At 41.3% G+C, this 27,923-nt stretch overlaps 1 protein-coding gene across 10 annotated transcripts in view; it reads left to right on the forward strand.

Annotated features, from left to right (window-relative positions):
• The window catches only part of LOC138968710 (thioredoxin domain-containing protein 2-like), a 49,482-nt gene that overhangs the window by 12,329 nt on the left and 9,230 nt on the right, over nt 1-27,923 (forward strand). For 2 of the 10 annotated variants that reach the window (XM_070341324.1, XM_070341325.1), the window contains exons 2-7: nt 7,603-7,768; nt 9,381-9,494; nt 16,134-16,247; nt 25,906-26,019; nt 26,504-26,617; nt 27,144-27,257. In XM_070341324.1, coding sequence (XP_070197425.1) covers nt 7,654-7,768; nt 9,381-9,494; nt 16,134-16,247; nt 25,906-26,019; nt 26,504-26,617; nt 27,144-27,257 — 685 coding nt within the window. In that variant the 5' untranslated portion in view covers nt 7,603-7,653. Of the gene's footprint in view, nt 1-4,119; nt 4,477-7,199; nt 7,418-7,602; nt 7,769-9,380; nt 9,495-16,133; nt 16,248-25,905; nt 26,020-26,503; nt 26,618-27,143; nt 27,258-27,923 lie in introns of those variants that run through there. The other 8 variants (XM_070341326.1, XM_070341328.1, XM_070341327.1 and 5 more) reach the window with 8 other exon arrangements.

Here is a 27,923-nt window from a genome sequence, read left to right on the forward strand (position 1 = left end):
AATGATTCATCTGTTGTTCCGTTATTCAAAATTATTGTTCAAACGGTCTGAGCTACCGACCGAATGGTGGCCAGATCTGCGAATCAGCAAAACCGTCGCCTGAGAGGAGAAGTAATGATAGTCCTAATAATTAAGTAACCCGTTTTCGGACGGACGGACAAACAGACATAAATACACACACACACACACACACACACACACACACACACACACACACACACACACACACACACACACACACACACACACACACACACACACACACACACACACACACACACACATATGTATCCATGTGCTTCTTCTCAGTGCCGGTTATTGGAATGTTTTTAAACGCATGTTTCGGGTTTTGCATGCACTGAGTCATCAGCAAACACTTATAAAATGTGTCGCTTAAATTCAGTTACCTTTTCTTTTTAGTTGATGTCAAAACGGGGTTTTGCGTGTAATATTTCAATGCCCCCTGCAATATCCTTGTGGAAAAATACGCACATGTAAGAATGATGGAAGACAGGTTGTCGGCAAATAATCTTTTTGCCGGCCCCCCCCCCCCCCCCCCTCCCCGGGGCCCTTTCACTCTGAAAAAACCCCACCAAGGTGAAATAAAATGCACATTGCTCCAAAAACGGGAAAAAAGCATCATACGGCCAAACAAAAATATATGTTGGTTTAGGGTAACGTGACCCAAAATAATAGGGTCCGTAGGTCGGTTTTTTTTTTAAATTTTAATTTTTTTGTTCTCGGTATGCTTTGCAAAATGTGCCAAGGTGATTTTGGGGGGATTTCTTGTTAGAAATGAAAAAAAAGTGTTAGGGTCGGCGGGAAAAAATAGGGTCGGTCGGGTTACCCTAAACCAACATATATTTTTATTTGGCCTAAGCGTCGTTACGGTTTTATGTCGCCCCCTGCCAGTCGCCTTAAGTTCTTTTCGTGTTCTTGTCGTCGTTACGCGACGTAGGTTTTTGGAAATAAATCCCGTGGCATGAATACAGAGCACGTTTCCCTACAGTGTCAAAGTGAGCGCATCGTACTGTGAGAGAGGCCGTGCTGCTAAGTTGAACAGGAAGGAAGTTAATGTAATGGCTTTCCTATTCAAATTTGGGTCGTCATCCACTGTACGACGAAGTTCTAAGTCTGCCGTAGACAGCCATGACAGCCATTCGAAATGGCGACATCCAACTTGTTCCCTTTCACACACACACACACCCCCCCTCCCCCCCCCTCCTCCATTTTTCCTCTGCATCTCCTTTGTTTAATCTTTTCATTTAAATTAAGGGGTTATTTCTCGTTGTTGTTTGAATTTTGATTTTAGAACGCCATCAATAAACATACTGTTTGTTTTGGATTTTTTCCGTTTATATGGCGATGATAGCATAATCAATGGCTCGAATGATCACTCAACAACTCTGTCGGAAGTCATTTATTTATGTCGAGATCAGCGATCAGGACCACAATTGTACGGCAATTGTACGATAATGTTTATACAGACTGAGGTTCACTGACCTCAGTTTTTTTAATAGCAGTCTGTTTACCTATGTAGCATGATTGTGTAGTGTCTGTCACTGATTGTCGTAGCTATCAATTCTACGACATTGTAATATGGGATAAAAGTTCATTCACATGACTCGCCTCGAAACACATGCCGTCCAAAAGTATCTCATATTAGTCACACAGGTGATTTATTGACGCATGTGATGAAATACTGTCACATTTTGTTAAGCCCTCTCATTGTGCGTTTTTCTGTCGACGTGCAGTGCTGGACAGCAAGCGAACAGCATGTAATGAAATCAACACGAAAACAATTGATTTTTTTTAGCGGACTGAGAGAGACGGAAAGCCAGTTCGCACCGTATTTGGCTGCAAGCCGATACGGCCTCACGACAATGACGATAATGAGCTTTCTCCCGATCAATGTAAGAGACATGGACCTTTAGCGTGAATTCATTGTCTCTTTGTGCAGCGTGCCAATGTCTTTTTTGTGTGGCTTGAACTAGTTCGGTAGTTAGGATGTTGAGATAGCCGAATTCTTGCACCGAGGCGTTTTTATGCAGGGGATTGTGCTGGTAATGGGTAATTAAAAGTACGCATGTCTGCTTCTCCCACAAAGGTGCAACCGGAGAAGATAGTTTGCTAGCACTGACCGGAGAAAAGGATTATAGAGTTTAGGTGTAATACGAGGGGAAGGGGTGAGGGTGGGGTGTCAGTTCGTCTGCAAAAGTCGTGAATATTTATTGTTCAAACGGTCTGAGCTACCGACCGAATGGTGGCCAGATCTGCGAATCAGCAAAACCATCGCCTGAGAGAAGTAATGACACGTACCTATTAGGGAATAGTCCTGATAATTAAGTAACCCGTTTTCGGACGGACGGACAGACAGACAGAAACAGACGCACACACACACACACACACACACACACACACACACACACACACACACACACACACACACAGGGAGGGGGGGGGGGGGGGGAGAACAAGTTGGCTGCCAACATTTCGTATGGCTGTCTTCTGCAGAGTTTCTGGACTTTGGATGGGCGCAAAATCGAAAACCCAAACCTAACCTCGCTTACCATCTGTATTTCTTTGTTGTCGTCGTGGTCACTTTCTCGCTGTCACGTGCGCCCGCAGTTTTTCACAGCTGTATCCCACTGAACAGTAACGGAGACGAGAAGCTGCAGATGCATGGACTGCACTAAAAGAAAGGAACCATTGTAATACGTTCAGAACTCTGAAATGAACTTCCCTTCTCGGTCCTTTCACGGAAATTTGCACCTGTTGTTCAGTGATTGTACAGTCGCAGATGAGACTACCCAGTATGTCTGTTGAGCAGCTATGTGATACACTGGAACCACCTTTTAAAAAACCCAATTTAAGACTTCCTCCCTTTTAAAACCTTGCTTTCTCAGATGTTCTGTTCATAACCTCTGTGATTTTACCCCTATTTTAGGACTCCCTCCTTTTTAAGACCCGCTGTTGTCAGGTTTTTGGAGGTCTCATAAGGGGGGTTCCACTGTACCTGGGTCAGAGCCCACACCCCATTCCATCCCTCCGGGAGCAGCTGCCCTTGAGGTCAAAGGGGACTTGTACACGACAGTGGGACAGGTTTGTCCTTGTCACCTGTGGGCGGGGAGGGAAGGGGTGGAGGGTAGAGGAAATGGAGGGGGAGGGTGGGGGTCTGCTCAAAAATTCTTGCGAGCAAGAGAGGTTTCTAGACTGGTGTGCTATTTACGGTGGGTTTATTCAAAAAGGGGAAAATAAATGAATGAAGGGGAGCTGGGGTATTGAGGAGCCGCCCGGACTTGGGGTTGTATAAACTGAGTGGGACACTACAAAACCAGCATAGTTTACTGTTCAGGCTTTTGCTACTAGTTATGTTGAGCACACAGAAATCACTGCTTTCCGGCCATGATTTTTTTCAGGAATTACCTGTCACCTGTGATCAATCTGATGTGTTTCTAGAATAGAAAGAAATGCAGAGACCACAGACAGAGAAATGAAATAAATGTAGCTTGATTAGAGTAACAATAAATATGTGTATGCCATGGGTATTCATTTTGTGCTGCTTGCCCTCTTGCACAAGTGGAGGGAAATCATCACGTTTTGCAACAACATTTTGCTTCTTGTTCGAGCATCCCAAGTGCATGTGTATGTGAGACCGTATCGATGTTGGGCTTGAATTTCAGTCAGTCAACCTGATACTTTAGTGCAAGTCCTTGAGCAGTTGATGAGTAAACATTCCTTGGGTGGGAAGTGAATGTTTTTGTTCTTTTTTCCTGCTTTGCGCTTTGGTTTGAGTCCAAAATGAATGGTTTTTGTTTCGCACTTTGGCTTGGGCCATGGGGCCTAATAAAAAAAACATCACCTTTCGCAACTCAGCTACTGACTCTGATCTCTGTGACAGTCATACGGAAATGACTCCGCACTTTTCCTACATTAATTACTCACTAAGAGCTGACTGACTTTGCAGTTAGGTACCCTTGGGGTATAGTTTTATGTCGATCTTGCTTAGTTAGAAATGCAGCAACTTCCCTCTTAGTGGCGTAGGTTTCAGGTAATTACCCTTGTGTGTATAAATTAACTTCCTGGTGATTTAAGTTTGGGTCAAGAAGTGTTCGGTGGTACATGTATCTACTGTTACTATCTGCCCATTTAGGCGGCTGGCTGTCCAGTTTAATCCTAACATATATACGATTGTGATCTTATCATTTGTGGACAAATTGGACATTTAATATTTTACAGTGGACATCATCACAGGTGTTTTCATATCACTGCTGGAGGCAGTCAAAATTTATTGTTGGAGCTGCTTTGTACCCGGACACTTTTTGTCATACAGCTGACTTGACTTCTTGATTCATTTTACAACCGCTTGGCTGGTTTGATATCAGTGTAGCATACTGTCAATCTTTAAACTGAGACTGGTTACGAGGATTGCGCCACTACAGAAAGGAACTTCTTGTACCAGCAGCTTCGAAGTCGGTAAGATTCAAGCTGTCTGGTAGAACATACTTATGATAGTTCTTCGAAATGCAATTGAGTTGCACAGGGTTTTCACCAGTTTGATTTCCTCCTCGGTACACACGTTTCAGCTCCTGTTGTTTAGCAAGAGGCTGACCAGAAACTTGCATGAGGATGTATGTTGTTCTGAAGACCGTTGGAGTTTTGTTGAAAATCATTCTGGACTTCCATGTATTCTTTAGGGAGTGTTTTTTTTTTCCCCCTTTTTTTTTCTTTTTCTTGTTGTTGACCTCAATTGCATGCAAGGCTGCTTCAACCCATCTTTTTTGCCTGGTTTTTTTATTTTTTTTTTATTTTTTTTTTTTGGCGGTGAGCATATCCTTCATTGGTTTTTTTTTTTTTTTTTTTTTTTTTTTTTCCTTCAAAGAAATTTTACTTTTGTTTTCTTTTACATTACAGGTTACATTTCCATTAAATTACTTTTTAATTCAACAACAATCTAACTAAGGACAATGGGGATAAACCTTTTGTAGCGCAAGTTCTTGTTGAAATACAATTTCCAATGAAATATGCGATTTAGTTTTCTTAGCTTTGCTAATGCACATTTTTGCTATCAATAAAACAAGGTTAATTAACGCTGATTCCTTTTTTTACATTTAGTCAAGTTTTGACTAAATGTTTTAACATAGAGGGGGGAATCAAGACGAGGGTCGTGGTGTATGTGTGTCTGTCTGTCTGTGTGTGTGTGTAGAGCGATTCAGACTAAACTACTGGACCGATCTTTATGAAATTTGACATGAGAGTTCCTGGGTATGGTGATATCCTCAGACGTTTTTTTTCATTTTTTTGATAAATGTCTTTGATGACGTCATATCCGACTTTTCGTGAAAGTTGAGGCGGCACTGTCACGCTCTCATTTTTCAACCAAATTGGTTGAAATTTTGGTCAAGTAATCTCCGACGAAGCCCGGACTTCGGTATTGCATTTCAGCTTGGTGGCTTAAAAATTAATTAATGACTTTGGTCATTAAAAATCTGAAAATTGTAAAAAATAAATTTTTTTTATAAAACGATCCAAATTTACGTTCATCTTATTCTCCATCATTTTCTGATTCCAAAAACATATAAATATGTTATATTTGGATTAAAAACAAGCTCTGAAAATTAAAAATATAAAAATTATGATCAAAATTAATTTTCGAAATCAATTTAAAAACACTTTCATATTATTCCTTGTCGGTTCCTGATTCCAAAAACATATAGATATGGTATGTTTGGATTGAAAACACGCTCAGAAAGTTAAAACGAAGAGAGGTACAGAAAAGCGTGCTATCCTTCTCAGCGCAACTACTACCCCGCTCTTCTTGTCAATTTCACTGCCTTTGCCATGAGCGGTGGACTGACGATGCTACGAGTATACGGTCTTGCTGCGTTGCATTGCATTCTGTGAGTTCGACAGCTACTTGACTAAATGTTGTATTTTCGCCTTACGTGACTTGTTTTTCTTTACATTTTTAAATCAACAGCCTAAATAGCTGGTTGAAAAAAAAACCAACACTTAAATTTACTTCTTTTGCCCTAATCTTTTCACCTCTATCATGGAGTGTGCCTTTTAATTGTAAAGCGTGAGACACACATCTATAGACATGCCCCGACTTTGGGCTTATTACAGTATGCGTGATGAGACTCGTTATTAATACATTTACTTTTTGGCTCACGTAAGTGTAGCCTATGCGATGCTAACTTTTGTCTGTCTGTCTGTGCGTGCGTGCGTATGTATGTATGTATGTCTGTGGTAGAAACTTTAACATTTGACTGAACACCGAAATACTTTTTACTTGGTTATTATTCAAGCAACAGCTTCAAAGTATTGAAGCAATGATCAACATTTCGTCGGCACGTATGTAGTTAGTGTGTATCCAAAGAAAACGGGTGGTGGGGGGTTTGGGGGGGGGTAAAAACAGCTGACTGGTTTGTGTCGTGTGTGGTCTTATCGACTGTAAAGAGAAGTTTAAACCCGGTGTGTCTTTTATTCCTAGTCAAAAACACATTCTGTAATATTTCTAGCAAGTGTACCGCTCGGGGAAAATGCCTTTAATAAGTAATTTGGATTTGATGCTTTCACAACTTTATATTGCTTTCTATTGTTGTATGGAATGCAACAACAATCGCACAAAAACCACCACACACTGCGCCTGCAGAAGAGTTAAGAAAGCACAGTAGATGAATGATTTCTAGTGGAAAATGTGCAGTGAAGTGTGGCTGTCAGCTGCAGAGGGTGGGGTGATGGTTGACTGCCACATCTGTCCCTCTTCACACTTGCGACCAGACTGGCTGAAGACTGTGACACACTAGGGTGGCGCGGCAGCTGTTTATCTGACCTTGATTTTTGCTGTGTGAGCACTACACAACAGTACACAGTAGAACCCCCTATTTTAGACCCGGATTGAATTATAGACCCCCACCCTTATTTAGACCCTGTTTTCTCAGTTTATCTACTCTTGAGGTCTTGTTAATTTACCATGAATGATTGTAAGACTCTGGTAAGACCTGAGTTAAGGTCTTACAAGGGGGGTTTCACTGTACCTATTTACGTTTGTAGGTCGTGTGCTTATTCACGAAGTTGTGTCCACCTTCTAAGCTCGTAATTTGTGATGTTGTTCAAAGCTCTCGATTAGCTAAGAGCACACATTTGGCAAGCTTTTGTCAGATCTTCAGTCAAGCAGCTCCTTTGTGTTGAAGTATTTCCGTGTGCATGTCTTTGTCGCTGAAAACTTCAAGCATTCGAGTTCCGTGTTATGAAGTGTGTTGTTTATTACTGAGCAGGGTGGTTTAATGACGTTCACAAGGAATCAGTTCTAAGGCTAAGATCAGAACAGGTATTTTTGCAAAGCAGAAATGACTCGCACGAAAACAGAACTAATTCGTTTTAGAAGAACTTGAAAGGTCAAGGCACTAATACAGTGGGTGTTATTTTTCTTCTTTTATCCCTTCTTAAAAATGAGACATGTTGAAACAGGAACAGAAGCTGGCAAATGGCTTTATTCATACCTTTTGTTTAGGCCCTAAGGTTGAGTTATTTTGGATATTTGGGTCCTCATCCTCTGTGGCAGTGTTTTCAGTGGCATTTTTCTTTTTTCTCTTTCAGATTATCAGTGATTCTTACTAGCGAGCCTAAGGACCAATTACTAGCAGAAAGATGACGGACACAGCCAAGCCCCCCAAGCAGCTCCTGGCCGAGATCGGCAAGGTGGACCCCAACAAAATGAAGCACGTGCAGACCAACGAGGAGAACTCCTTACCCAGCGCTGAAGGTAAGTGGACTTTGGGTCTCTTGAGCACGCTCTTCTCACGGCTGAGATCTACCAGGCATGGGAATTGTCCGCCGAAAGGCAAATATCCGCCGATTTTTTTTTTGTTCCGCCGAAAAAGCAAGTGTCCGCCAAAAAAATAAATGGGGGAGGCAAAAATGGTTCTAAAAACTGAATTTAATGGCAAACTTGGAGCTTAGATGACACCAAATTGCACCATTTGGGTTCTTTGGAGAAACAAAATTCCGGGGGGGCATGCCCCCGAACCCCCCTAGCAGGGCTAGGCACTTCGCGCCATTGACTTTGCCATTACTTACACATTTTCAGCCTTTTTTACTTTTTTCAATTCCCATGCCTGATCTACTCATAAGGTAGTTTCTGAAGGCGTAGGCCTATTTTTTTTTTTTTATATAGTTTTCGAATGCGTAGATCTACTTTAAGTTCTTGAGGTCTTGGATCTATTTTTAATGGGTTTCTGAAGGCTTCTATCTCCTTTTAGTTGATTCCTGGGGCTCAAAGTATAGGAATTTCCGAAACATTTTCTTGGAAAAGGAATATATAGAGCAAATAGTGGCAGCTATGATTTTCTTGTGCTTTATCCTGTTTCGCTTGCCTATTTCTCTTGCACATATTTTCTTGAAATGATATTAAGGTTACACTTGGATAGGGATGGATAGGACTATCAAATACATTGTCTTCGGGATTGTTGCTTTGCACATTAAAGAACGCATGGAGCAATACCATCAATTTCTAATAATGCACGGCCTTTAAGAAGACAAATATTGTGTATATTCTTTGAGTTTTATACTAGGAAAATCAAGACCGAAAACTGTTCTTTTTAATTCACTTTAGTTGCAACAAGGGCCCAGGAAGTTTCACAGAGTTATCTCTGTGTGTGACGCCTTTTCTCCACAGAATTGCAATGTCTTGATTTTCCTTGCCAAGTATCTCCTGTTACTATTTCATTGCCAATGTCGGTATATTGTACTTTGATTGGCTTGATTTCGTTTCATATCCTGTTTACGATTGAAAGCAAATGGCTGCACATTGGGTTTTTTTTACCCCTTATAACCGCATTATTTTCTTTGTCTGTGATTTTGTTTTTGGCCCTTAAAGAACCGATGGAACAGGATACTTTGCATCAAAAAAACATATCTGAAGACTTTTCCTGATACTTACATGAGCAGCTAATAATACAAGCACTGAATGTGTAATCACTGACACAAAGACCCCACAGCTAAGATGTTTCCAGCAGTCATATGTTGCGATCATTATGAGGGTAGGCTCATTGCCATTATTTTGCTTTTGCATTTGTTGTAGATGCTGAAATAGAAAATACTAACTTTTGGGGGAACATTTTTAAACCCTTCTGCTTTTTATTTTATTTTTATTGTTCTGAAAGGTTGCTTTTTTCTGCTACCTTTTATACAATAATTTTCTGTCTTTTAACACCAGCTTTTTTGCCTCAACTTTCCATTTTCAGCAGACCTGGCTTACTGGATCTCGCATTTTGTGGTGGTCCGGTTTTTTTGTGTGTTTTTTTTTTGGGGGGGGGGGGGGGGGGGGGCCTGTGTGTACCCTCTTTCTATCTCTCTCCTTGCATGCTTGTCTCTAGACGTAGCTCAGGAAAAGTCCCATCTGAAGCACTTGGAAGGGATCACTCAGTTCGAACCCAACGCTTTGCAGCACGCCAACACCAAAGAGCGTGTTGTTCTGCCTGACACAACCAGTGAGTTCTCCCCCCTTTTGGCTGGTGGCGCTTTTGTAACCAGTGTTGCAGCTTTAACTTGGTTGTTGTTCTTGCAGTTGCTAGTTCTCTTTTCTGCAGTGTTTTGGGGCTTTTGTTGTTTGTTTTAGTGCTTTGCTGACATTCTAACGTTTTGGTGTGTATATACGATGACGTGTGTCATCTGGTAAGTTGGAAGAGTTATTGTACATGTATACTGTGTTTGTTATTGCTGTTGTTTGTCACGTGCGCGTGTTGGCGTGTTATGATCTTCGTGTTTTGTGCACTGTTGCCTGTTTCTCCGTTATTATGGGTGTCGCCTTCTAAGATGGAGGAGTATAGCACTAGGGTTGTTGTTCCTGTTGCTAAAGGCCCACTCCACCTCTGCCTCACCGTCTTAGATCTAACCACCCCCCACTTGGTCACTTACCAAAATGAACACCCTGGGTGCTCTGTGCACAGTGGTTTATTTTTTTAATTTTTTTAAAGAATTAATTTCGTAAAAGACACTGGTGCCTTTTTCGGAAATTAATTCATCAAACAATTCCATCTCATTACAGCAAGCAGTCAGGGTGTTGAGTGGTGTTTGGTGTGTGACCAAGTGGAGGGATGGTCTTATCCCATGTTAAAGCCTGGCCAGTTCTGAGACAGTGAGGCCAACTGTTATTTTTACGAGGCCTTTAATGTAGACTGTGAGTGTTAAAGCTTTGTAATGGTAACGTTTTGTGTTTACTGTTGTCTAAGTTTCGTCGTTGTGTTTCTGTTAAGCTAGGGTCACGCTAGGACGATTCAAACGTACTTTTGTTCCATACTACTGAATGTTCCTTGATTCCTCTGTTGCTCTTGAATAATAAGTAGTACATAAAAACGCTGCTGCGTATGTATGCATGTGAACAAGTTGCTGTTATTACTCTGTTTATGCCTGCTTTTTAACATGTTGTTAGTGCGTTTGCAGTGGTGACTGTATGAGTTCATGTGATTCTTTGCATTGATTGCATGCGCATCAGTTTATTCATTTGCGGTTCTGTTGGTGTCTTCTCCTGACAATGAAATGTGACAGTGTTGCAGGTTTAGCAATACTCGCTAGCTTCTTCGTTAGCATTACGCACCTGTACCAGTGTTCCATGTTCATTTACAGAGCTTACAACGCTAAGATAAACTGCATCCTATGTGCGTTGCAATACATTATATATGAGTACTCAGCTTCTTGGTTACGGGTAGAAGGCTGAAATATTAACTCGAAAGATTCGCATATATATCTTTCTTTAGACGGAGATCTACTTTCCATTCACACTAGCCTTCTTATCTGCTGTAACCTGTTTCCCTAATTTTCTTGTTTGATGCGATCAATAAATGAACATGTTAGCGTATGTTGTACTAGGCTTGATTGGGAACCTGATTTTAGGCAGGATTGGGAACTTGATTTGGTGTGTGGTATTTTATATTGCCCTCTGACAATCCCCCAGACATTCAAAGGGATACAGGGGGAGGGGGGGGGGGGTGTGTGTATAACCACCTGATTCCGAGTTCTTTCTTTATTCCATTCAACGGGATACTTGCTTTCTGTCACGAGCGGGCGGGGAGTACGGGCAACTGTGAAAGGCTTATTTATGTTTGACCGAGAAACCACAGTTGTAAGGTGAAGGCAGAAGCCCTCTGTTTACGACCTCAAAAAAAAAAAAAAAAAAAAAAAAAAAATCACAGAAAGTCAGTTCTGATGGGAGTCTCACAATATGGTTAAATGTACATATACGTCATGAAAAAACCACCACCTTCCCTGTTGCCCTCGGCAAGATCAGTCAACCCCAGGCTGTGATTGAAGCTTGTGAGTGACAGGACTTTGATTTATAAAGCTGCTAATGGCTTCTCGAAAAGGAAAAAGGCAGTGGTGTTTATTTTAGGATTGTAAATAATTGTGCGTGTGACTTTTTCTCAGTGCATTGTGAATCGGTTGACATGTTGAATGAGAAAGTCCTTTGAGATCGTAAATTTCTATCGATAATGAATCACGTATGTGGAAAACCGGGTTCGCTGCTTTGTTTGTGAAAAAACAAAAGGGAAGGGAGGGGCAATTTTTAATTGTTTTATTTTCAGCTGTTGAGATAATGTGGCTTGGCCATACTCATTTTACGACTTGCAGTCTCTCAAATTTATCGAATGATGGTTTGACGAAAAGGAAGAATGAATCACGATGATTGGGTAAATTACCCCACTAACGAGAGGAAGGCTCACAGTATGACGGAAACATCTTGTGCGTTCTTTGTAATAGGAAGCTTTCAACATACTCAATTACAACGATGGAACTGTGACGTAGGGAAGAGTATTGGTAAAGTTTTTGTCACTGCAAGGAAAACGATAATAGTCGTGATATTTTTTTGTTTTTATCGTACTATTTTGTTAAAAACGAGTGTTTGCCACGTGACGACAATCGATGTGAACCAGGAAAATGCTTGCAGCGAATACCAATAAAGTCGTTAACATGATTAGTAATTCAGGACAGTGTGACTATCTGTAGGAAAACATTAATCTTCTTCCCCTTCTTTTTTAGCCACCACTTTTTGGGAACATTCCGTCTATTTGTCTCTCTCTGTCTCCGTCTGTCTCTCTCTCTCTAGTCTCTTCTCTTCTCTCTCTCTCTCTCTCTCTCTCTCTCTCTCTCTCTCTCTTCCCTTCTCTCTCTCCCCTTCTCTCTCTCCCCTTCTCTCTCTCTGTTCCTCCCTCACCCCTCTCTGTCTATATCACCCACATTAATAAATAAACAAATTGATATCCAGAAAAGTGCATTGATTGACACTCGCTTCTTTCTCCACCCCCTCCCCGGCCCTCCCCTTCACTGTTTGGAGAAAAGCACACAATACTAACCGTCCACTGACATCGAAAATAAGTTAGTCTCCTGCTGTCCATCTCTTCTGTCTGTCTTTCTTTCTAAATCTGTCTCTCTGTGTGTCTGTCTCTGTCTCTCTCTCTTTCTCTTTTACCAAGTAAATACATGAATAGATTTTTAAATTATAGAAAACTACTATCAATGCCCCCCCCCCCCCCCCCCTCACCCCGGCCTTCCCCTTCACTGTTTGGCGAAGATATGCTGCAGATGAAAAGCACACTAATAATTATACTCCATTGTCATCAAACATTCATTACACACACCCTCTCTCTCTCTCTCTCTCTCTCTCTCTGCCTTTCTGTATCTGTCTCTCTCTCTCTCTCTCTCTCTCTCTGCCTTTCTGTATCTCTCTCTCTCTCTGCCTTTCTGTATGTCTCTCTCTCTCTCTCTCTGCATTCTGTCTTTCTCTATCTCTATCAGTCTCTCTCTCTCTCTCTCTCTCTCTCTCTCTCTCTCTCTCTCTCTCTCTCTCTGTGTCTCTCTCTGTCTGTCTGTGTCTGTCTGTCTCTCTCTCTTTTATGGAAGAGAAACAGTGTGCATTGTCAGGGCTTTAGAGGCAAGGAGTTTATTTGCCTGGCAGAGGGCCAAACAGCGTGTGATCTCATCACGTTGCCGACTGAGGCCTGACTAAAATAGGAGCTGCGCAACAGGTCTGCCGTATAACTGATGCAACGTTGTATTTACTTGTAAAGTGTTTTGTAAGTTCGTGTTAGTTAAAATAAGGAAACAAGTGGAGAGAGAAAAAGAACCCCCCCCCCCCAAAAAAAAAAAAGAAAAAAAACCCCACACATACACACACAGGAAATTCACTGTTAGCTCCCACTATATTGAATATGTAATTTATTAAAAATTAGGCACTCGGCAACAGCATCTGTTGAAACAAAGCCCAATGACAACACGTTTGCGTATTGTATTTCCCTGTGGGAAGATTACCACCTGCATTTTGAGCCTGAAGGACAAGCGATTGATTCTTTTCACATTGTAACTGATAAAGCACCAAACACCTCGGGTTAACAGGAACACGGCTTTTAAGCCACCTTATTATGCGTCTAGCAATAGAAGCAACATATTTTGTTGGTGTTGTGAAACATACGATAGCATTTAAGTCGGTTGATTTATGTCTTGAAATATGAGCTGCAAACTATCTAGGGTGGCAATTAAAATGGTATTACGCCTTTTGCTATACTTGGGGGGACCCCTATGGTGTTTAGAAATAGAAACAGTGTTAGTTTACATCATTCTCACGCTCTCTTGCTGAATGTCCCTCGTCCCTACTACTCTGCAAATATATACCAAAATGGGAAAGATCTTATGCAACTAAATTGCAGGGTTTCTGCCTATATGGATTGACTTTTAAGTTAAAAGAATTCATCTTTGTGTAATCTCGCCTAGGTTCTCTTCATGATATCTAGCATGTTTGCAAGCTGTTGACGTATGCATTTTATATCCTTTTGGAATGCACAGAACTAATAAAACCGTCATATAAAATTCATATATGTACATGTATTCGTTAGCTCTCGTGTGCATAATACCATGTGTGTGACCGGATGTTACTTAAGACATAATGCGCTGTGGCTCATTAATATGTGCATATTGATTATCCTGTATTATGGAACTCAGTTGCTGTAGCTTTAACAATTGAACCTACTTGTGTATGCAGACTTGCTTTTGCACACTAACTCTGGTGAAATACTCACATAATCTTGCGTGGTTACTGGCTGTCAACTGTTAGACGCTGTGGTTCCCTTATGGCAACAATTCCTTTCTGTACTCTTGCTACCATGTTGCTTGCCAAAATATCCAAAGCGTTTATGTCATTGTCTTGACGAAGAGAGGGTGACAGCGAAAGAGTGTGGATGTGGAATGAGAAATGCATCAATAAAACGGACATTTTCAATGGCTAAATGGGTTTTCATGCTTTATTATCTGTTTAATTCTAATACTTTCTTGTTTTGAGTAATCTGGGTTTTCTTTATCATTGCATTTTACTGTATTAACTTAATTAAGTGTTTCTTTTTTACATTTAGTCAAGTTTTGACTAAATGTTTTATTTTATTCTTGTATATTATTTGCGTATTGTTTGTGTTGTTTGCTGAAGGGCACATCGCAGCAGCTAATGAAGAATTGCTTTTTCTAACAAATTTAAAAAATCTAAAATTTTCTAAAATTATAAAAACAGTTTAAAAAAACAAACAAAAAACTTCCAGTTACTGAAATTTGTCAGTAATTGTTCAAATTGAAAATCAAGGGCGAATAAGCATGACCCCTGTTTGCGTTTTGCCTTTCTTAAAATTGATCAGCCAAAGCTATGCTTTGACCACTCGTTTCAGCAGTGTAATTCCTGTAGTCTTTCATTGTAGATAATAAATAAATGAATACATTAATTAAGATATCAAGAAAGAAATACATAGCAATCATCAATTGAGAGGGAACAAATCTTTGATTTTGTGTGCATATTCCATCGCAGTGCACGCACTATTCCGCTGACTGTCTACTGCAATTGTACACATCTGTCCAATCGTTTCCATTGGTGCCAGGACAGTAAAGGAGTTAAGATTTTTGAAAAATTCTAACTTTTAGCGTTCAATGGTAAAGAACAGTCGATGTAAAAGGTAAATGTGATGACAAGTGTACACATTCTACACAGAAAAAGTAACACAAATCCTGTGACAGCAACAACTCTTAACATATTGGTCAGGAAAGTTTGAAAACTAAGACGTAAGTGTAGCTCAGGCACAAATCGTTCACTGTAAACTGGGTATTCTTCTTTCCAACCTGAAGTGCTGTCTGCCTCAAGTTCATTGCAACTCTTGTCAAAGCAGAATAATAAATTAAGGACAGCCTGTGAAGGCGGTGACATTTATTGACAGGACAGGTGCACCTGAACGAGTGGTTTGGGGCGATGGCTTGATCAATGTATTTTTGGTTCTGTTTTTGCTTCTTCTTTTTTGTTTGATTTGAGTGATTTACCAGCTGTCTCTCGCTAACGTTGCACAAGACGGTGTGTAGTATTCTTCTTATCGTTAATGATGTTGAATCGGGGGGATAAAGGGCAAATCAATCTGTATGGATTGATAGGTTGGTTTTTTTTACAGTGAGAGAAAGGGATAAGAAAGTTCAGTTGAAAACAGTTTCAAGCAACTCTTTCGATGTCGGTGATTTGATGAAACATATTTCGTTTTTGTGTTAATTGAGGAGGAGAGTTAAGGGTTGGGATGGGGAAGAGAAGGAAACAAGTACACACAGGAGGACGAGGAGAATGATTTGACTGAGACATGGGGAGGTGATAAAAAAAGAACAAAAGAACAAAAATGAGGACGGTGAGGATATGGACAGATAGGTTGAGGTGGGGGGGGGGGGGGGGGATGCAAAGAAAGAAGGAAAGATAGTAACGGAGGTGAAGTGGAGATAAAGACATAAAGAAAGAAAGAATGAACAACAAGGAGGGGTGGGTAAGAAAAAGAAACAGAACAGAAAAATGGGGTGAAAGATACAAAGTGAAAAAGAGGAGAGAAAGAAGACGAAGTCGGGAGAGAAGACGCAGAAATTCCGTAGATTTATATGCGCACCGTTGGCAGAGAGACAGCATTTTTTTTGCGTGTGAAATCTTTTACAAAACTTTTTCTTTTGTTTAATCGCCAAATTTGTTTGCTTAGCTTTTTTGTTCTGTTGTGTTTTATGGTTTTGCTTTTTCCTTTCATTTTTGGTTGCTGTGTGTTTTGATTTGCTTTGCCTTGCTTGTTGTGTGGTGTTGCTAGTGATCGCGGACGAAAAGAAGCACCAAGAACATATCGGCGGCATAAGCTCCTTCAAGCGCCACAGCTTGAAGCGAACCGTTTCACAGGAGAAGTCGGTACTGCCGGACAAACAGAGTACGTCCTTTGTACGGTATTGTCTCTCCTCCAAAGTACTCTTTGCCACTGTACTCTCATGTCATTCAATTAAATGATTAATGGAAAGAAAAAAAGAAGACAAGAAAAAAGACAACGATAAGAATTAAATAAAAAGTATCTTGCTTCTTCTCTCTCTGTCTTCTGTTGTTCCTTCTTATTGCCAAGAATTCTGATTGAAGAGAATGAAAATTGGGAGGCTCCTGAAAGAAATAAAGAGAGCAAACTACTCAGGTATGCTTCGTCTCTTGCCCTGTTGTATCTATTTTTCTAACCCAGTTTCTGACCCCTTTCAGTTTCTCTCTCATTTCTATGGCTTTTTGTGTGTACTCCATTTTGAAGAATCGGAATCGTTCATCTATGTGCTTACAGAGAGGGTTTAAAAGTTGGCCAGAGCATAGTTACTCAACTTGTTTGTTCAGCTTATCCATTGCTACGCATCATGTTTCACCTTATGTTATGGTTTGGATTGGTTTGCTAATCATTATGTTTGGTGTTTCAATCATGTAAAATAGCCTTAACAAGTGTGCAACATGTGGCTTATAATAGAAGTTTTCTGTGTAAATTCCTGTTTCCTGAGTCAGAATTATGCTTTGAAGCACCTGACGCATGTCGCGAAAATTGCATCGCCTCCGTTATTTACCTGTGCTTTTCATTCATGAGGATATTTAAATCAAGAAGAGGATATTTCAGTCCAGAGTGACGTCATTACTTAAAAAAAATCGTAGTGCTTGTTTTTCTTATTAGTCAGAGAAAAGAACAACATAAAAAGGGTGGGGTTGGAAGACAGAAAGTCTTACAACTCTCCTCAATATAAGAAATGCTGTTTTGATCAAAAATCAGATTTCAAAACAGGCCAACAGGGGGGGAGCGTTTACTTCTTGTTATCCTGTTAAAGTGAGCCTGCTCATTGCGGTTCTGATAATAACTTAAAAAGACCCTGTTTGTTGGCTGATATTTCAAACACACATATTAACACAGCGTTGAGCCAGAAACCTGTTCTGGTGTTACCAAAGCGTGAACGCAGGTTGCTCAAATAGTAACAGCAAAACCAAACGAATCCCTTTCCCAACTGAACCCGTTCCTTATCGAGTCTTTTTTTAAATGTTTAAAAAAAAAAGATTTTATTTACTTTTTTAAAACTTCAGTTGCTTAGAGTGTTTGAATGCATGCTTTTGTCGAATGTGCACCATGCGGCTTCCAATGCGTGACTTGGGTGTGGTTCGTATTCTGATCGAGCGTTAGTCAAAGTTTTGGGGGAGCTTGTATGTTGAACTGCATTGGTGTTTTTGTGTTGGCTGATACCCCCTAAACACGCACACACTTGTGTATAGATCTCATCTAAAGTCGGGGGATAACCCGGGAACATGCCCCAAATGGCTTTGCCGTGAGGGCGTAAAACTTGAATTTCTCTGTGAAAATGTGATTAGGTTTACCGGCTGCAGTTAAATGTTCGTGGTTAGCAATGAACGGCGCACAGCTGGTTATTGATTAAACGCTCAATTCATTACACTGAGTGCTGTATGTTATCGTTTGAATGACCCCCCTGTGGCTTGACATGTTTTCTGAAACGCGAGAGGCGGTGTGGGGTGTACACTGCTGTTAACCTTAAGGCCAAAAAATACATTTGCGCAGTCGCCACTACACTACATGCTGCGATCGCCTAGGGATTATGACGAGTACTTGGCCTGTTTTATTTTCACGCAACGTGTAGCGGGCTGGGAAAAAAAGAATCACCTCAATAATCTGCAGTGCGTCGTCTGTCCTGCTGGCGTTACATGGCATGATAAGTGAGCGCCGGTGTAACACGAAATTTTTACTTCACGAAAAATTTACTCCGGAGTAAATATTTCGTACGAAATTCTTACTCCGAGTACACTTTTCGTACGAGAAAAGAACTCCACAAGGCACGAAAAAATTACTCCCTCCACGAAATTTTTACTCCCCATTTTTTTTACTTCCACAAAAAATCTCGTACGCAAAAATGGGATGCGGGCGAAGGGATAATGCCAATAAGTGATCTCGCGCAAACGAATGTCGCGCTACCCTCCCTCCACCCCTTCCACCACCAAGACTAACAGGGGACAAGGGAGTATAAATTTCGTACACCTGACATGGGAAGTTAAATTGCTCGTGTTGGGGTGAAGTAATTTATTCGTTATTTATTCGTCAGGGGAGTAACATTTTTGTACAAAATGTTTACTCGGAACGCACCTGTCTTGGGGAGTAATTTTCTCGTGCAATGGGGGAGTGCTTTTTTCGTAAAGGGAGTAACACTTTCGTACGAAATGTTTACTCCGGAGTAAAAATCTCGTGGGAGTAATTTTAATAATAATAAGAACATTTATATAGCGCTAAATCAAAAACTTTCGTTAAAAAGGCTTGCTCTAAGCGCTTGACATCTAAACTAAAACGTCATTCACACTCTTTACAATGATGTACAAGAACTTCATGTCACACTCTTTCATTCAGTATAGCACCATTCACACAGTTGTTATTCTCGTGTTACACCGGGCCTTACTGTCTTTCCGGCATACAGGGTCATGGTTACCGCCACAGATCTGTTCTGGCGTTTACATTGAATAACAACATCCTTTAAATTGGAAATAAGCCCAAAGTCACTCATGACAGGTTTCTGTGCAGCGTGGAGACTTTTTTGTGCTCAGATAATGTCACTCGTGTGTTGACGCTGGTGTTAATTACAAAATTAATTCGTGGAAAATTCCACTTTGCACAAAAAGCAGACAGTCTTTCGCTTTTGGCATGTGTTTTAGTTGATGGACGCATTTATCCCGAGTAATAACCTTGACAGACCTTCTGCTGTGAACATGATCGTTTTGTGGTGCACATAATCGCTTGCACGACAAAGGAGGTGCTTAGCAAATTTGTAACATTTGTCAGTGACAGTGTACAGTGTAAAGCAAAGGACAAACGAATTAGCCGAGAGTTGCTATCATGTCACGAGAGAACATTGAAAAATGGTTGTATAGTATAGACGTAAAAGCAGATGGTTGTCGCCTCTCCATTCGTTTGACTGCATTTAAGGTTTATAGCTGATCTCCAGTTTGCAATTAGTTAACCCATTATATCGTTTAGTAAGGACTTGATATCTTCATGTACGCCGTTTTGCTCCATAGATAATTGATGAATGCGTGTGCATAGTTTTAATCAATCATTCCCTTCACATCAATCGTTAATAAGGTATACGTGCAGATTTACTGACCAATATATTAATCCATCACCGACAGGATCCTAGTTGCCGTAACTAGAGCTACATAGCACGGATTTGGCAGTCAGTCGACGTCGCAATACTTCCGTTGGCAGTAGTACCATTATCATGTGACCTTGATCCAGACCAATTTGTCAACAAGGATTGCTACGTCCCATTTATAGCAAACAGATTATAGCTAAGGTGTGTACGTGACACGTATACTGCTATACAACTGGCGTGGTGGAGTAAACACTGCTGTTTACCCTGACACTGTTCACAACCTTAGCGTACTAGTCCTTGCTCTATTTACACTATTTTATACTTGCCCATGTTCAGAAAACGTAGTTGACTAAGTTGTATGCCTATTGTGTCTTATTATACCATTTGTGATGCGTCTTCATCTGGCAGTCCTGCGGTCAAATTTGTGTGTGTGGAGTTAGAGGTAGCATTGAGCACAGGATGTTTAACCCGTAGGGTCATCTCAGAGCAACTGGAGACGGAATGCAAAGGCTAGTCATGAAGCTGAAGCAGCTTGTTTGTGCAGTGGAATCCCCTTTTTGAAACCTCCAAAAATCTAAGAAAAGCAGGTCTTAAAAAGGAGGGAGTCTGAAAAGGGGTAAATTTACAGAGGTTATGCACACAATATTTGAGAAACAAGGTCTTAAAAGGGAGGGAGTATTAAATGGGTTTGTCTTAAAAGGGGGTTTCACTATAATGCTGTTTGCGCATACGCGCCGCCTGTGTGCGAAGATAGTCCAGCCATACGTGCCTTTCTACTTGTCTCAAGCGGTTATTTCCGTCGTTCGTAGATGATTTCAGGCATGCACCTCTTTCAAATCCACACATCGTCGACACAGACAGAAAAACAAACAACACGGCGGTGCAGAGATACAAACACACGTATGCAGACTTGCCGCACGGACAGGTCAAAAGGTGGCACTGCTTACACACATGCATGTACAGTAAGTTCTTTCACACAGACGAATACAGATACCCAGATACTGATATACTGATATACTCTCTCTCTCTCTCTCTCTCTCTCTCCCTCTCTCTCTCTCTCTCTCTCTCCCTCTCCCTTCTCCCTCTCTCTCCCTCCCTCCCTCCCTCCCTCCCTCCCTCTCTCTCTCCCTCTCTCCCTCCCTCTCTCCCTCTCTCTCTCTCTCTCCCTCTCTCTCTCTCTCTCCCTCTCTCTCTGTCTCTCTCCCTCTCCCTCTGTTGGCTACAACATAGCACTAAGTTCACACATTCTCTGAAGTCTCACTATGTTGTTGTACATACACACAGAAGTATACAGATACCCGGATACTGACACACTGTCTCTCTGTCTCTCTCTCTTTCTCTCTTATCTCTCTTATCTGTCTCTCTTCTCTGTCTGTACCGGCACGGTTAGCCAAGTGGTAAGGCGTCCGCCCCGTGATCGGGAGGTCGTGGGTTCGAACCCCGACCGGGCCATACCTAAGACTTTAAAATTGGCAATCTAGTGGCTGCTCCGCCTGGCGTCTGGCATTATGGGGTTAGTGCTAGGACTGGTTGGTCCGGTGTCAGAATAATGTGACTGTGTGAGACATGAAGCCTGTGCTGCGACTTCTGTCTTGTGTGTGGCGCACGTTATATGTCAAAGCAGCACCGCCCTGATATGGCCCTTCGTGGTCGGCTGGGCGTTAAGCAAACAAACAAACAAAATTATCTGTCTGTCTCTTATCTGTCTGTTGGCTACAACATGACACGTTCACACATTATCTCAAGTCTCACTTTGTTGTTTTAACACCCACCCCCACCACCCGCTACCCGTTCTTTTCCTTCATTTCCGAGCCACTCTGTTCTGTCTGCAAAACATCTCTAGTATGGGGATATACGTCAGTCAGATCGAAAAACACTTCTCAATGAATAAAAAATCGCACGTGTATCAGAGAGTATTTGGCAGGGATTGTGTTTGGCGGGATGCCATCGAGTGCAGCGAAAGAACACGCGGCCTGTCTGACGCACAGAACGCACTGCACAAGCCGAGTTGACTTTTTTAGGAGTGTCAACAGCGACTAACACCAAACACGGCGAATAGAACTTAGAAGACATCGCGAGGAGAGGAAGAAGGAGGACGGAGGGGGGAAATAGGGTGGGTGGGGTGGGATGAGTTGGAGAGAGGAGCAGGAGGGAGGTAGTCATCTGATATGGAGGCGGGCGGAAATACATCTAGCATCATGTTGCCTTCATTGAAATAGTGTCCCGTCTGCTTTTTTAGTGTAAGCGGGAGAGAACCCTACTTCCCGGGGCAAACAAGCACTGAGGCAGATTCAGAAAGGCTCTCTTTATCCTTCACAAGGCCTCAGAGTCAGAACCTCAGTTTTATGAAATGCACTCCAATTTGCGGTGTGTCAGTTTGACAGGCCCTTGTAAGACCGTGTTGTGCAGTCTGTTCCTTCTTTTTCTGTCTGAGTCAAATGACTAAATGTTTTAACATAGAGGGGGAATCAAGAGGAGGGTCGTGGTGTATGTCTGTCTGTCTGTGTGTGTGTCTGTGTAGAGCGATTCAGAGTAAACTACTGGACCGATCTTTATGAAATTTTACATGAGAATTCCTGGGTATGATATCCCCAGACGTTTTTTTCATTTTTTCGATAAATATCTTTGACGTCATATCCGGCTTTTTGTAAAAGTTGAGGCGGCACTGTCACACCCTCATTTTTCAATCAAATTGATTGAAATTTTTGTAAAGCAATCTACGACGAAGGCCGGACTTCGGTATTGCATTTCAGCTTGGTGGCTTAAAAATTAATTAAAGACTTTGGTCATTAAAAATCTGAAAATTGTAATATTTTTTTTAAATATAAAACGATCCAAATTTATGTTCATCTTATTCTACATGATTTCCTGATTCCAAAAACATATAAATATGTTATATTTGGATTTAAAAACAATCTCTGAAAATTAAAAATATAAAAATTATGATCAAAATTAAATTACCAAAATTGATTTAAAAACAATTTCATCTTATTCCTTGTCGGTTCCTGATTCCAAAAACATATAGATATGATATGTTTGGATTAAAAACACGCTCAGAACGTTAAAACGAAGAGAGGCACAGAAAAGCGTGCTATGCAGCACAGCGAAACCACTACCGCTCTAAACAGGCTCGTCACTTTCACTCCGTTCTGCACAAGCGGCGGACTATGGTCATTGTGAAAAAATGCAGTGCGTTCAGTTTCATTCTGTGAGTTCCACAGCTTGACTAAATGTAGTAATTTTGCCTTACGCGACTTGTTGTGAGTGTAGGGACAAATATGACCTGCGTCAGAGAGAGACTCATCTGTAATAACCATGAAGGAAACAAGAATGAAAAACCACACAAAAAACAGTAAAGTTTGTGAAATGTGTTTACTTGCTGTCCGTGAAGGTAACAGTTGACAAGTCCTTTGGTCAAAAAACATTGGCAAGGATGAAGTACAATCAGCATGCACACACAAACACGCACACTCACACACACACTCACACACACCCACACCCACACACTTATAAGAAAAATATTCATATAAGTCATAATGACTAAATGAGCGTCAAGTAGAGAGCTGGCAGAACATTTTTGAACAAGCACACTGAATTATGAGGAAAAGGTTAAGCATGATCATTATGAGCCTAATGAGAAGAGCGAGCACTCAAAGATTTGGCGGAACTAAAGTTGCCACTGTGGGGTGACTTGATTAGCCCCCCCACACGCACACACACACACACCACACACACACACACACCTTGTTTCTCTGATTTTCTGTGCATACCATTTGAACATTTTACTCCATTTTAATACTCCTTCTCTTATAATCTGATTTTCTCAGATTGTTGGCAGATTTAACAAGTCGCGTAAGGCGAAAATACAATATTTAGTCAAGTAGCTGTCGAACTCACAGAACGCAATGCCATTTTTCAGCAAGACCGTATACTCGTAGCATCGTCAGTCCACCGCTCATGGCAAAGGCAGTGAAATTGACAAGAAGAGCGGGGTAGTAGTTGCGCTAAGAAGGATAGCACGCTTTTCTGTACCTCTCTTTGTTTTAACTTTCTGAGCGTGTTTTTAATCCAAACATATCATATCTATATGTTTTTGGAATGAGGAACCGACAAGGAATAAGATGAAAGTGTTTTTAAATTGATTTGGACAATTTAATTTTGATAATAATTTTTATATATTTAATTTTCAGAGCTTGTTTTTAATCCGAATATAACATATTTATATGTTTTTGAAATCAGCAAATGATGGAGAATAAGATAAACGTAAATTTGGATCGTTTTATAAATTTTTATTTTTTTTTACAATTTTCAGATTTTTAATGACCAAAGTCATTAATTAATTTTTAAGCCACCAAGCTGAAATGCAATACCGAAGTCCGGGCTTCGTCGAAGATTACTTGACCAAAATTTCAACCAATTTGGTTGAAAAATGAGGGCGTGACAGTGCCGCCTCAACTTTCACGAAAAGCCGGATATGACGTCATCAAAGACATTTATCAAAAAAATGAAAAAAACGTTCGGGGATTTCATACCCAGGAACTCTCATGTCAAATTTCATAAAGATCAATCCAGTAGTTTAGTCTGAATCGCTCTACACACACACACACACAGACACACAGACACACACACACACGCACATACACCACGACCCTCGTTTCGATTCCCCCTCGATGTTAAAATATTTAGTCAAAACTTGACTAAATATAAAAAGAGGGTACCATTGTAGGCATATGATATTGTGTGCTCTGAAATAGGGAAGCTAATCGCGACAGCCAGCTCGATCCTGTTGAGCATTGTGAGAGACAGGAAAGTAGTGTCCGCTCTATCAACAGGGCAATCTCTGAGGATGTGTTGACTTTCTGTTCATTTCCTTATTGTTCTATCTTACGAATTTGAAGAGTGAATGCATTCCTGTTGAACAGCTTGACTTGCTGTCCAAGTGGGATTAGTAAGAGTGTGGTGTGATCAGTAGCAGTTTGTCTGTGTGCATGCATGTGTGTGCTTATTGTGATGAGAGAGGGTAGAGAGTGTGTTTGTCTGTGTGTGCTTATTGTGATGAGAGAGGGTAGAGAGTGTGTTTGTCTGTGTGTGCTTATTGTGATGAGAGAGGGTAGAGAGTGTGTTTGTCTGTGTGTGCTTATTGTGATGAGAGAGGGTAGAGAGTGTGTTTGTCTGTGTGTGCTTATTGTGATGAGAGAGGGTAGAGAGTGTGTTTGTCTGTGTGTGCACATGCATGCATCAACTTGCATGATTGCTTGCTTAAATACATGAGTGTTGGTCAGGGTGGTTTTTGTTGGTGTTTGTACGTTTATTTGTCTGTGTGCATGCATACTTGAATATATATACATGAGTGTGCGTGTGTGTGAGAGGGAGGGAGAGAGAATTTCCGAAAGTCATTCAGTTGAGGCTAGCGTGTCATCAAAACTGTTTTCTTAATACTTCAGATGATTCAAGTCTTAACTTTCCAAACTTTTGATCACAAGACCAGTCATGATAAATTCCTCAGCAATGATTGCCACATTGATGGGAGAATGATACCCCCCTCAAAATAGGCCCTATTGTCAAGTATTGTTCAGAACAATGCAACTCTTCAGCTTTGTCATCCTAACCTTATTCTTGGAATTTGGAAAAGGTCATGCAGCAACTGAATCAAGTATAGCAGGGATACGAATGGGTAGATAACAACAATGCAAGCTGCTAGTCATAGGAATAGCATGCATAGAAAGCCTAATCCCCAGCGATAATCCAACCTGTTTTTGTGCATTTGCTTCACTCACTTGCTTTCACAATTGCATCGTTTGCTCATTGCTCGTAAAATTGTGTGCGCTGCCTTTTAAGACAAAAAGGGCAAGACTGAAAGAAGATAACGGGAATGAGAGAAGATTACGCTAACACTGCAATATGGAGAAAGAACATTCACCCAAGGGGATCATGTGCATCCATTCCTGACCTGCCCTGCCCTGACATTCCCTGCATGTTTGAAAGGGCAAACAAGATTTGTGTTGTCCGTCCGTACAGGGATGGCCAAATCTCAAACATTATACTAGGCAGCCGGGCTAGCCCGCCAGAAATGTCACTAGCCTGCATCACACCATAAAAAAGTAACACGGCATAGTATAATTTCCTGATTACAACTTTATTAAAAAAAACTGTTGCATGGAGTATGGAGAATAAGGCTGTGTTTGATCAGGCTCGATGTACTACATTAGTCTTCACAGTGAGAAACGACATGGTTCTTCCGAAATTTGTTTCGAATTTGACCAGAATTTTCACTCTCCATCTGGTGGTTTCTACTCGCCCGGCAGAATTGTCACTCGCCCCTGGTGACCGGGCGAGCGATTTGGCTATCCCTGTCCGCATCCAGTGTTTCTCCGTCCTTGTAAAGCGTCTAGCATGCGTGTGTTAATTCTGCTGTCTGTGTGTGTGCAGCCATCGCACAGGAGAAGACGGAGACAGAGCTCAGGGAAAGGATCGGCAACTTTGACAAGAACAACCTCAAGCACACCCAGCCTCAGGAAAAGGTTGTCTTGCCAACAGGAGAAGGTAATGCTCATGTCGAAAGGGGGTGGGGGATTGGGTGAGGGAGGGGAATGATGAAGAGGGGGGGAGGAGGGGGGATGTCTGTTTAATAGAGAGTGAGGCCAATTTAAAAAATGTGTGTTTGTGCATGTGTACGGTTTGTCGTATGCATTTGTGTGTGCACATGTGTGAACATATCTTTGAAAAACAGGGGCCCCAGGGTTGATTGTGTGTGTGTGTGTGTGTGTTCTTGGGGACGTGCGAGCCTTTCCAGGGGAGAAAAAGAGACTGGGGGTTGTTCTGTTTCTCTCAAATTGCTAATCTCTATCAGATCATTTCATAGGATTACTTGTACATTCATGTGATTCAGATACGCTTTGTAGATTTTTACATGTACATGTACTAACATTTGAATTGCAAAATTGCAGGCAGTGACTTGAATTGAAATCTACGAGTTCTGTCTTTCACTAAGTGGCTTGCAGCTGTATGCTTTAGTTCATGTTTTCAGATATTGTCCATGAAAAAACAGAGGTTGAACTACGAGAGCGCATTGGTTCTTTTAGCAAGGGTTCTCTGTATCATGTAGAACCTGAAGAAAAGACTGTGCTTCCTACAGAAGAGGGTATTATCATGATTTGTTTCCCGTTACGTCTAATCACAGCATCTAATCACAGCATCTAATCACAGCACTTTACCTGTGTATGATTGCACAGTATGTGTGTGTGTGTTTTGGCGGGTGTACTGCTTCTCCATATGTGGTGTGTGTGTATGTGTGTGAGTTGTGTGTGTGTGAGTGGGGTGTGTGTGAGTGTGTGTTTGTGTGTGTGTGTGTGTGTGTGTGTGTGTGTGTGTGTGTGTGTGTGTGTGTGTGTGTGTGTACTGCTTTAATGTGTGTGTTTGTGTGAGAGGGAGAGAGAGGGCATCTTTGCACAGTCTGAGAGTGCGTGCTCATGTATCCTGCCACCTCGGAACAAAATGCTGATTTGTTTCATAACTGGTTTGAGACGGAGTGTGAACTAAACTAGACTGCAGTATGTTACTGAAAAAACAAGGCACAAATATAGGTGTATTTTTTCAACTCGGAACTGATTCTGTGGATTACAAGCATGTACAAGTCTATGCGCTTTCATGATAGTAAATGTTTTCAGATATCATCCATGAAAAGACGGAGGTTGAACTGCGAGAGCGCATTGGTTCATTTAGCAAGGACTCTCTCAAGCATGTAGAGCCTGAAGAAAAGACTGTGCTACCAACAGAAGAGGGTACCGTGGTGATTTGTTGGCTACCTTATTACCCCCATGTGTACATGTGGTTGTTGTGTTGTTTGTTTGTGCACACAAGACAGTGAGAGTACACCTTTGTACACCTTCATCCATTCCTCCCACTTCATCTCTGGAAAAAATAAGATATTTGAAAGCTTGTACACGTGTCCCTTAAATTCAGGGATGAGATTTGTACGCAGATTAGCTAAATACACATGCACGCACATATGCACACAAGGAAGAAATTGACTGGAGAAAAAAAGGAGAGTCAACATTTACATTGGTGTTGATAAAATATAAAATAGATTCCAACACATCTTGCTGTACAAGTTTGTGCATTTGTTTTGACAAATAGTAGCAACATTTTCCCCGATATAGTCCATGAAAAAACGTAGTGGTTGAACTGCAGGAACGCATTGGATCCATTCTCTCATTCATGTTGAACCCGAGGGGAAAGACGGTTCTCCCCACAGAAGAGTGTGTAGCGTGTGTTTGGTTCTTTCACACCTGTCCCTGAATGCACATCTCCCGCCAAAGTGCTCGTAGCATTGACTGTCGCTTTTCCGCAGGACAAAGCCAGACAAACAAGGCTTGGCTGCCATTTCATTGAATTTTTTCTCTCAATCGGAAGGAACAGGTGCCAGCTAGTGTTAGTGGAATAATGAG

The sequence above is a fragment of the Littorina saxatilis genome, linkage group LG6 (genome assembly GCF_037325665.1).
Source record: "Littorina saxatilis isolate snail1 linkage group LG6, US_GU_Lsax_2.0, whole genome shotgun sequence".
NCBI classification, from domain to species: domain Eukaryota; kingdom Metazoa; phylum Mollusca; class Gastropoda; order Littorinimorpha; family Littorinidae; genus Littorina; species Littorina saxatilis.